At 40.7% G+C, this 11736-nt stretch overlaps 2 protein-coding genes across 2 annotated transcripts; both read left to right on the plus strand.

The window, feature by feature from the left end:
- Positions 1 to 2230: 2230 nt before the first annotated feature.
- oser1 (oxidative stress responsive serine-rich 1) lies at positions 2231 to 5501 on the plus strand. Its single transcript, XM_032549825.1, has 4 exons — positions 2231 to 2534; positions 3671 to 3780; positions 4018 to 4137; positions 4418 to 5501. The coding sequence occupies exons 2-4, from the start codon at positions 3704 to 3706 to the stop codon at positions 5238 to 5240; spliced, it is 1020 nt and encodes a 339-aa protein (XP_032405716.1). The 5' UTR covers positions 2231 to 2534; positions 3671 to 3703; the 3' UTR covers positions 5241 to 5501.
- An 855-nt stretch (positions 5502 to 6356) lies between these two features.
- On the plus strand, positions 6357 to 10455 carry manf (mesencephalic astrocyte-derived neurotrophic factor). The gene is made up of 4 exons (XM_032549826.1): positions 6357 to 6575; positions 7740 to 7861; positions 9167 to 9308; positions 9411 to 10455. Exons 1-4 carry the CDS (start codon positions 6488 to 6490, stop codon positions 9593 to 9595), a joined length of 537 nt encoding a protein of 178 aa, XP_032405717.1. The 5' UTR covers positions 6357 to 6487; the 3' UTR covers positions 9596 to 10455.
- The last annotated feature ends 1281 nt before the right edge of the window (positions 10456 to 11736 follow it).

Below are 11736 nucleotides of genomic sequence, written 5' to 3' on the forward strand. Positions count from 1 at the left end.
CAAAAAAGAGTTGATTTTAAAGTGAGTCTCACTTTAATAAACAGAGTAGAGGTTGGTAGCTAGCTGTGCTAACAGGGCTGTGGCAGTGAGACAGTGGTGAGGTGTGTGGAACAATGAGGGGAGACCAAAGTCCCCATGGAACTACATTTCCCAGAAGACACCACAGTGAGGCAGAGACAATGAGGCCGCAGAGCTTTAATATGGACATGGCAGAGGGAAGAGGAGGTTCATGAATGACAGGATTTGCAGAGATGCTGTGGTTGAGATGGTGGCAGTTGATCCTCTTTAGCGCCCCCTAGAGACAGCAGCCAGAAGAAGAAACAGATTTAAAACGAAACCAGAAGCTTTGATCAGAGACCAAAGAAAACTTCCAGGCCTCCTTCAGGCTCAGGGCTTTGTTTTACACAGAACAGCGCCACCTATTGACACGTACCCATTTTTTCACCGTAAGATTGAGATGTCATTTCCATTTGATGAAGACCTGAACTAATTGGACAGCAGCTGAATTCATTTTCGTTTTGTCAGATCTGAACATTTTCATTGGTTCCTTTTTGGATAAAAAGAGTCACTTTGGGAAAGCAGACATGAGTTCCTGCCTGGAAGGTTTTTCCTCTGGGGCATAATCAGTCCCCCAGAGACGGTGACAGATTGAGAAATCTCTGTTAGATAAACATGAGAACAGTTCTCCACCTTTTGTTTACTTCTTCTTCCTCTTCTTCTTCGCGGTTCTCTGAGGATGGAACAGGTTTGGCGACTTACTGTAAGTTCTTTCACTGTTTGCTGATTCTGTTTCTGATCCCGGAGGGAAAACAGGCACACCCTGCCGAAGCATTCTGGGCCATTCTCAAAAAAAAGTTAACTCTGTAACCCTGCAGAGCAAACAGAGCAGCTCCAGTAGGAAAAACCTGGGCAGGTGCTGCCCCCTGGTGGCCATTTTCAGTGGTGCGCAGCAAAAAATAAGAAGAAGAAGAAGAAAGAAAACAAACATTTATGTACTTCTCCGGAGGGCAAAATTACTACTGTAAATAACTTTTTAAAATGCTGTTATTTATAGCAATAATCTTGGAAACTGGCGTGCTTTTATTGTTTCCATGGCAACATGATCAACAGCGATGGCAAAGATGCATGAAAGGTTTCTTTTTTTTCAATCTACTGTGATGAATTGTGCTGTGGACAGCTGTTTTTTTTTTTTTTACTAAGATATACTTAATATTTAAAAGTCAATTCAAATAAAAAATACTTTATTAATCCCAAAGGAAAATTAAATGTTGTTGAAACTCATTAATTTATATGCTTCAAAGAGTAATTGAAGATAACACACTTATATGAAAACTTCAAGTGTTTAAAAGTATTTATTTTTGAATTATTTGGATTAATTATTATGTAAATGTTTTCTCAAATGTACAAAGACCAAATTCTACTTCCAAAAGTCCTGATCTCACACACAGATTTATTTACATCTATTTAAAAATTATATTTTTGGTTCAATTGATTGAACCAAATTTCTATAATTACTTGAAATAATATTTATAAGGAGTTTTAACCTTTCCGAATGTCTGACAGTTTTTATATTTGAATTTTTAACAACAATAAGAAGAATATTTAGCTCTAAAAATAGTAAATCAAATGACAAGCTGATTTAAAAATGTCCTAAGTTTTGTATCTGAAGGAACTTAAGAGAGAAAGATAGAAAATCTGTGTATTTGTAGATCTGAAGGATAGTTTGTAATATTTTTGACTGACATATAATCAGACAATACTGTGGTATTTGTCAAGAAACCTTCAAAATATTACACAAAAGTGATGCTTTTATGAATACTCAATAGAATAATCAAATAACTAAAATAATTGTTAGCTGCAGCCATTGCTTAAGTTTAAGTGAAGTACATTTTGAAAGATAGAATAATTAATATATTCTGTACATTATTCATCAATGTTACATTAGTTTCAATTTTGATTAAATTGATAAAACTAAATATATTTAAAACATAAAATAGGCACCTGTAGAACTCCATATAGTTGTTTTTATTCCAGGTGTATAAATGTAGGATAATAAAACAAAGAACACGATAATAACAGTACAGGGTAAAACAAACAGGATGAATAAAATATTTTTAATACTAATTAATAAATAAGGTTTAAAATCCAAGCACATTTTAACGGCACTAGGGGACTTCCATACTGCTCGTCGGGTTGGTTTCTGGGCTAGTGACGTCAGTTGTTGCAGAGTCACTGCAGACGGTTCGACTGTAAACAAGACGCTTCTGACGGAGAAAAGTCCCGATCCGGTTCGAAATCCCCGAATATTTGGCTGCTGCAGATATTTAGCGCTGGTGTCGGTCCATTAGCGGCTCTGTAGAACCTGCTCCGGGTTTTGAGTCTGCCGTGTTTTTTTTTTTGTTTTTTTTTTTTGGATTGTGTTTTGGCGGAGACAGAGCTAGCATTAGCTTCTGCCCTTTAGCCTCTTTGGAACCAGCCAGAATTTTCTGGACTCTTCTGGACTTGTGCTTGGCGTGGCCCGGACAACCTGAGCCGTGAGTGCTGGGGGTTCTACCCGTCTATCAATTCAGAATTTGAAGCTGTTCAGAACCGCAGAGGTTCCGTCTAGTTAGCTGCTTCATTAGCATGCTAACAGGGGCGCTAAAGTTAGCCGAACTAAAAGCACATTTCACAGATTTAGGCAACATTTGATCAGATCTAACTACCTATACTAGTCGATCCGGGACTGAATTATTCTGCATTTTTTTTAATAGATTCTTTAAAACCTAATTATTGTTTAGAGAAACTTTTAGTTCAAGTATGAAAGCACAAAAAAATTTAGTTTAAAAGACCAGGGATGTTGCTTCAACAGTGGCACCTTCAGCTTTAGCAAATATTATAAAGAACTAAAGAATGTTATTAATTATAAATAAAAGAGGTGGATTACATTGTCTTATAAACTTATCACAATATTTGTTCATATTTATTGAAAATAATAAAACTTCCCATAGAACAAATGTTGTCCATCCTCTTCTGTTAAAGCTAAAAACATAAAAAATGTGTTCAGTAGATATTTATCAGAAATGATAAGTTGTCTTTTCTTTTAAAGGCTGGATCACCTTAGTGGCTCTAAACAAGTTTTATTCAGTGGAACTGAGAGGAAAATGTTTCCAACAGTGATCTGGATCATTCAGATCAGGATTGAAATATTACACAATTTACTTTAAACATAAAGTAGAATTTTGGAAATGTATTCTATTTGGGGAAAAAAGACAAAAAAACTTTAAGGCCTTGTTATTCAGATTTTAAATCTGAAAACCTTGAAATATTTTAAACCATATTTTAAAGAAAGCTTTTAAAATGTTTTATTGTACAGATTAAAACTCAGACCAGATTGGGTAAAGTGGTAAAATCTCTAAGATTTTAGAAAATCTTAAACTGACGATAGTCCGTTGTCATAGTAACAGCCATAGCAACTGCTCCCAGTGAGAGGAAAAAGAAGACTGGAATATAATAATCAGCTAAACAGCGCCGCCATGTGGTGGGCGAATCATAACTTATATGATGGGTTCAAGGGTCACGGTTGAGAAAGTGGAAGTGTTTAGTCGTTGTGGGAGCCGAGCGGGTCGAGGATTCGGTCCCAGTAGAAAGCGAACGTGTGAATAGTTTTGACGAGGCGTTTGTGTTGCAGCTGGGGGGCTGGTCGGAGCAGCCTCCTCCCACCATGGAGGCAGGAGGGAAAGACTGCGAGGAGGAGACGCTGCAGACGGCCTTCAAGAAGCTCAGGGTCGACGCTGAGAGGTAGGCGACCTTTGACCCTGGAGTGTGATGTTGTTACTTTAGTTTCAGGTTTTTCGTCTCGGCTTTTCCTAAATGGATCAGGAAAACCAGCGGAGGCTCCTGATTGGTTCCTGCTGATGAATCCCTCATCCAATCTGGATCAGAACCGGATGTGAAAATTAGTTTTTGCTTTAATGTTCCTCTCTGCAGTCTGTGGAAACATTTCGGATCAAGACGATTTCTCTTCTGTTTGTCCAGTTTGTCCGGAGCTGAGAGCGTTTCTGATTCGTTGACGCCCAGAGCGCCGGCCCGGGTCGGTTTGGACGCCGCCAGCGGAGCGAAGGCCAAACTCAGCAACTCCAAGGACACCTGGCACTGGTAGGTGGACCCGGCCTGGACCTGCAGCCCAGTCTGGGTTCTGCTGGATCAGAGAAGATCAGGAAGTTTCTCACCATCTCAACTCAGAGCTTCTATGAAGCTGCAGTTTGTAATCTTTCTAAAAATATGTTTTCTACATATTTGTTAAAATTATCTCCATGATGTGACAGTTTAATATGAGACAGATAATCCAATGAGCTCCTCTATCATCTGAACTAATCCATCTGATCAGAACCAGAACCGGCAGATATTTCCATCCTTCCCGTCTTTTCTCCTTCAGCTGCACGAGAAAAACCTCCAGAGGAACGTCATCGCGGAGCCAGCGCCGCCGGCGGTCGAAGTCGCCCATCCTACACCCGCCCAGGTTCACCTACTGCAGCAGCGCCGCCTCGCCTCTGGCGCCCCCTGGTGGCAGCCTGAAGCAGCAGCGACTGGCCGTGTCGGACCCTGCAGCCGACGATGTTCCGGTCCAGGCGGAGCGGCGTTGCTCCGCCATGCCGGGCCGCTGCTCACCTGTTCTTTTTGGAGTCAGTCCGAGTTACGAGACCCGGGTGGGGGGGGTGGGCCCGTCGCCAGAGGTTGCCACGGCAGCTACTCCTCCACGGTGGGAAGGCGGGCACTCCGGAGAGGAAAAGGTTTCCCCCGATGGAGCCTCGGCGCCGCTGAGGTCCGATGCCGCAGATTTCCGGGCTCTATCCGAGCTGCACTGCACGGAGGGAACGCAGCCCCCCTGCTGCTGCCATCGCGGTGCTGCTGCCGGCTCACAGGACGGCGCCGAGGTCGAAGCCGGATCCGGCTGCGGCTGCAGGCAGCAAGGGCCCGGCTGGAACGGCGTGGAGGTTTACTCCTTCACAGGGCTGCGCAGCGTCCAGCAAGATGAGGCCAGAACTCTTAGCGGCAGCTCCGCCCCCTGCGCCGTATCGCCGCTGGGGTCCGGCAGCAGCACCGCATCGCCGCTGGCGTCCGGCTCTCCCCGGTCCTGCTCGGAACAGGCGCGCGCCTACGTCGATGACATCACGATAGAGGACCTCTCCGGCTACATGGAGTACTACCTCTACATCCCCAAGAAGATGTCGCACATGGCGGAGATGATGTACACCTAGACCTTCAGCAGTCACAGAGGAGAGGTTTGGGTTAGATTAAAGCTGTCTTAATCTGGATTATAATCCCTTCAGACTGACTGGATCGCGCCACAGCCGAGCGTCTCTGTAGGTTTCATCTGGTTTCTGTGTCTTCTGTCAATCACTCTGTTTTCCAGATTTCAAGTTTACAAATGAAGTTGCCAAAACTCGCAGGAGTTTTAATCCCAGCTGGGATTCTGTCTGTGGTTCCTGGGTGAATAAAGAAGCTGAATGATCCACTGGCAATGTTGTTGTTTTTCTTCATAAAATAATCTGTTGATTTCAGGATTACCTGAGACTTTACAGTTAAATCTCTCGACACAGCACCGCCTCTTCCTGCAGGTTCAGTAGGATTCTTACACCTGAAGGTCAGAGTTCAAATGTTCCTCTAAAACAGCAGAAAGTAGTCCGGATCACTGGACTCTTTCATAGCCTCAGCTCAGAAGTTATGGAATTATTTCTTCACTTTTATCCAACACTAAAGACCAGGAAGTCCTGAGTGCAGATTAAACCTGATATGAAGTATAAGTGTAACACTCCATAATTTGATTGTGATTTTACATCATTTAGCATCTGAAATATGTTTTAAAATCATAAAAATATCAGAACTGTTTACAGTTATTTTCAGCCATAACTGTAAAATTTAAATGTCTGCACAATTTCCCAGTTTGGTCTTGTTGCCTTTCTACTTAAAATGATTCACGACTGAGTGTATGTAGTAAAATTATACAAATAAATGTAAAAAAAATAAATAAATTTAATATATTTATCAAGAATAAATAAGAGCACTCAGCTTGTTGCTCCTTTCTGTCGCTTCACTATAACAGGTTTTATCTCAGCGAATTTAATCTGGTTATAGGCATGTTTATCTCAAAGTGTGTCTGCTTTTCATTCTCAAAGTGGGTTTAAAATTTCTTTTTTTATTTATGTATTTTTTTTCCTCCTCTAGGGAGATCCTCTCATTTTAACAACACTGTATCGCTGTGGACCAATCAGACCACGACAACTGGACGTTGTCCCCGGAAAGTGGCGCCGCGATCCAATCAGAGGAAAGTGCGTGTAGGTTTGTGGATGCTTTGACCAATCAAGAGGCGCGTGTGCGGGAGCTGACACTCCACCAGTTTTACCGGCGTCCGTCAGCTCCGAAGCGGCGGAGACTCATGAGTTCAGATTGTCGGTCTCCAACAGCGGTTCCACGGACGTCCTTCTGACTTTATTGAAGCCGAAAAATGTTGCGTTTGAGCGGGTGGTCAGTGGCTCTGGCCCTCGCCCTCTTATCGGGACCTGTTGAAGGCCTGAAGGAAGGAGAATGTGAAGGTAGGACCAGACGCTAGCTGCTGTTAGCAATGGCTAAACCAGCTTTGAGCTCCAGAAACTTTCCAGCAGCAGAGAAAATTATTCAAACTTTACCCGATTTGTTGGTTTTTGAGATGTTTGACTAAATCCTAGATCTGTGTGTTCACGTTTTTCTTGATCAAAGAGGAGAAATCAACACCTTCCTAAGTGATGTTATCTGAACGAAGTTTGGTGACGAAATGCACCATTAAATCCAGGAGGAAATCTTAATCCCCCCACCACATTTTTCAACGTGTTCATCGCAGGCATGAAGGTTTATGGTTTTCAAAGGAAATTATAAATGGGATAGAGGACGAAAAGTAAAAAGAATTAAGCAAATAAAGTAAAAATAGTTTAGTAGTTAAGATCTTCCCCTACTTTAACGGAAGGCTGTTAATTGGTCTGAAATTATAGCCAATAATTTACAAATCAGTCAGTGAATGCATCACCAACTGAGCTGCCATGTTTCCGAGGTTTAGATGTGAACATTGCGTTCTGGGAGTGGATGTTGGAACTGTACTGGTTTAAGAACAGAGATGGAGCTGCTGATCCCCCCTGCTGACCCATTAAAGATCACAGAACCAGAACTGGATCAATGCATCATCGGGTGGATGGTCATTTCAAGGCCACTGTACCAGGATGAGAAGATTAGATGCTTTTGAACAAAGTTTTGCAGTGAATTTGTCTGCAGGCAGATTTTATTCAAATGGATTAAAACTTTCAGGGTTTGGATCTTTTTCCAGCCTGGGACAACCTTAATGCTGTTTCCTGAAAACATTAAATCAGGGCTGCCCAAAGTCGGTCCTGGAGGCCCGGCATCCTGCATGTTTTAGTTCTCTCCCTGGTTTAACGCACCTGGACCAAATGATGGTTCGTTAAAAGGTCAAAAAGAACATTGACTTGCTGATAAGGTTGTTACCACCAGGGAGAAAACGAAAACGTGCAAGATGCCGACTTTTGGCACCCCTGCATTAAAGAAATGTCAAATCAAAAGTGTTATTTTATTGATAAAACCCAGGTCGTTTTAGTCCAATATTCCTGATTAATCTTCGTAGTTTTCCAACGATAATCCTAATCTCAGTCTTCAGGTTCTGGACTCGTCAGTATTCTCTTAGATTGACCGTGTTCATCTCCTGTCTGTTCCAGTGTGCGTCTCCTTCCTGGGGAAGTTTTACGAGTCGCTGAAGGACTCCAACGCCAACAGCGCCGATATTGAGAAGGAGCTGCTGAAGAGCTGCAGTGACACCAAAGGAAAAGAGAACAGATTTGTGAGTAAATCGCTGATCAGGGAGTTACAGTAGATGTCAGATGTCTGTCTTCAGGTTCTGTTTTTAGATCAGTGTCAAACTCATTTTCATTTTGGGCCACATCAGCATCATAAAAGTTCTTACAGGGCTGGTTGTGCCAGAATGTATTGATGAAACCCATTATTAACAGTTAAATACGTAGGGATACACCAGTAAGAAAATTTGGGCCAATAACTAATATTTAGCGATTATTTACATATATATATATATATATAGATATATATGTTTATACCATTTTGACACCTTAGGAAAAAAAGACCAGAAACAAAAGGCAACAAGATGAAAATAAATTTTGGCTGATATCGGCCCAAGACGGATATTATGTTAAAAAATGTCTAATATTGGCCGATACTGATGTTAGTGCCGATATATTGTGCATCACTATAAATATTAATCAATTGCTGTCTCTGCAGTCGATGAGTTCTTCTTAAAATTAATGACTGATCATCTTTTCTGATGTTCAGAAAAGATGATCAGTGACTTAGAGATTGTGTTTTTTTTTAATTAGATGCACTGATTTTCTACTGCTAATTATAAATATGTGCTAGGAACTTTGCAGTATTTAAACAAAATTTCTCTTCAAATAATATTAATCAGAATGGAAATTATTGAGCTCACTTAGCTTTATTATGAAAATAGTTGATAACTGCTTGAAATATTCTTTTTCTACATCCGTGTTTTTCAGAGAGGTTCCCAACAGGGGGCGCTGTGGGAGCCTCAAAATGTAGGAGGGATGAGAAAAAACATGAATAAAAAATTAAACCCCAACTTTTTAATCTTAAATGTTTTTTTCTGTTTTTCGAAATAAAATAAGTTAAAATAATTTAAATGTTATTTCTGACATTCATATCAAAGAAACAAAATATGAGAAAAGTGGGAATAAAGAAAAATTTGTGTTAAAACTAATGACATATTTTCTTATAAAAAGAGAGTATTGTGACAAAGTTGTATTATCTGGTAGTCAATATTATCTGATCAAATGTTTCCACCACAGAACACAGCCATTTAAATGAGTCTGTAGTTTTGCTAAATGTAATGATTATTGAATAGTAAATTTAAAAGAAAATTCTAAAATCTGTTTATGTATTTTGTAACATCGTCTGTGGGTTTGCCAACGGGGTCAGAGGTTAAAAGTTTTGGACCTCCTTCTCTAGAGGGCCACATACGATGCTTTGGCTGGCCGGATTTGGCTTCAGTTTGACGCCTGTGGTTTAGATGTTGGAACATGTTCTGATCCGATCTCTCCCATCTCATCCACCTGTCCAGTGTTACTACATCGGCGCGACGAGCGACGCCGCCACAAAGATGGTAAACGAAGTGTCCAAACCGCTCAGCTACCACGTCCCGGTGGACAAGATCTGTGAGAAGCTCAAGAAGAAGGACAGTCAGATCTGCGAGCTGAGATACGGTAAGCTGGGTTCTGTCCAGGCGGGTCGGTTCTGTCCAGGCGGGTCGGTTCTGTCAAGGCGGGTCGGTTCTGTCGTACTTCATGTCTGTTTGTCGCCTGCAGACAAGCAGCTGGACCTGACCACGGTGGACCTGAAGAAGCTGAAAGTCAAGGACCTGAAGAAGATTCTGGATGAGTGGGGCGAGTCGTGCAAAGGCTGCGCCGAAAAGTCAGACTTCATCCGCAAAATAACCGAGCTCATGCCCAAGTACGCGCCTGCAGCCGCCAAGGCACGGACAGACCTGTAGCGGCGGGGACACTGACTCTGGGCAGACAGGAAGTCCTGCCAGGAGGAGGAAGAGCACGTCTCGGTCTGCTCTGCAGGCTCAGAGTTTCTACTGTACTTTAAACTGAAGTTCCTGCTCCTCCGATCCTTTCACAATAAGAGCCCGAGTTTGTTTGCATCTCAGAATCCCCGACTAGCAGCAGCTCACCTTCATCATCCTGGAGTCAGCTCAGCCCCAACACGTTTCTGATTCTGAGCAGTGCCCCCTGCTGACTGTTTACAGGACTGCACACCTGAATTAAAACCTGGTTCTGACTTGTAGGACGATTCGGACTCACTTCACTGGTTCTTACCTCGGCTGGTTCTGTTCCAATTGAACCAGTCAGACCATTAAACACATTGAGTCACTTCCTGTCTCCTCTGCTTCGTTATTTACGAGTTTCTTCTTGGATTAAAACCACCATCACTGCCAACAGCCATACAGCCCAACATATTTTATTTTGAAAGGGCGTTCAGACTAACATTCAGACAGGAAGTTAACAGAACATAAAGTGACCCGTTTATGGTTTGTATTCCTGGTTCCGTTAAATTTATTTTTTTTTTATTTCCTTTATTTAACCAGGTAAACCTCGTTGAGATCTAGATCTCATTTTCAAGAGGGACCTGAGCAGAAGTCTGCAACACACAGCAACCTGGTCACAAAATAAAACTAATTAATACATATGCACAAGCGTAAAACAACAGAAAACAATTTAAAAGCAGTGACTGTTTAATAGAATCTCGTTGCTTGTCCAACTCTTTTATGTGATTTTCTGTATGTATTAAAGGTTTTTCCAAACTTTGTTGTTTTGACTTTATGTGAATAAAATGATCTGGTTCTGCTCTCTGGCTTCCCTCCTTCAGAACCTCTGACTGCTGAGTTTTAAACCCGGTTCTGTGGTTCTGAAGATATACTGAACAGATGACAGTATATCTATGCAGCTCTTCATTTCTGCAGCTCGTTTTTTTTATTTTTTATTTAAGAATTAAAATCATCTTTGGGAGAATGTTTCAGTTTAAGAATTTGACATTCCGGAAACATTTAAGCTCCAGTAAAAATATAAAAAGTGGACATTAAGCCAGAAAACAGCATAAATGTTAAGATTTAAATTTTCATTTCAGATATCAATTAAAATCCTTTCCTGCAGCTCATTGTGCCTTGTAACATTTCCTTTCCAAAGCTCCAGGTGATGATTTGTCTCATTTTTCTGCGAACATCTTTACCTGTTCATTGGGATCGACCAGTCCAGCAAAAACGTTTTGTTTTACGTTTTGTATTTTATGCTCTGAAATTTTCTAAATTTCTATTTTTAATTTTCTGAATTATTTTCTTTAACAAGCAAAACATCCTGAAAACTGGAGAAAAGTAAAGAAGTCAGAGATACAAAAGCAGGATTTCTTTAAAATTTGAGCTTCTTGTTTTGACAAGATATAAAATAGTTTGACGAAAGGACACAATGGGGCTCCTTCTCACTCTGTCTTTTTTAAAATAAATTTCCTTTATATCTTGTTAAAACAAGAAGATATGAAACATTTGATCAATCCTGGCAATTTCTAGGAATAATATATTCAAAGCAATAGCCTTTTACTGCCTTAGACTTCCATACTTGAACAAGCATAAAATATGCATCCTGAAAATTTGTGAAAAGGTATGGACCAGAGTTGGGAAATAAATACGGATCAGTATCTTATTAAAAGTTTGTTTCATGTTGTAACAAGATATAAAAATATTTATCTGACCGATTAGAATGTTTTAAAAATCATTTAAAAAATCGCCACTTCTAAATGACACCAACATCCCTGCGAGATGTCTTGTTACAGCCTTTTTATACTTTGGTGTTTAATAAATCTCAAAGCGAGTTTTAAATCTGGTAATAAGATGTACAGCTCATTGTACTGCTTCTGAATTTATTGGCTGACAGTAAAATACTTCCGTACTTCAACAAGCAAGAAATACGTTTTGAAAATTTGTGAAATACAGAAGCCAGCGTTGGGAACAAAATTAGAAGGTTTCTTGTAACAAGACATAAAAAATATGGTCCTCTGACAGATATCTCCTAAACAACAAACATCCTGCGAGGTGTTGCTGTTTTACTTACAATCTTTCTCGTTAAAACGAAAAAT

This window comes from Xiphophorus hellerii, chromosome 20, assembly GCF_003331165.1.
Source record: "Xiphophorus hellerii strain 12219 chromosome 20, Xiphophorus_hellerii-4.1, whole genome shotgun sequence".
Taxonomy (NCBI): Eukaryota; Metazoa; Chordata; class Actinopteri; order Cyprinodontiformes; family Poeciliidae; genus Xiphophorus; species Xiphophorus hellerii.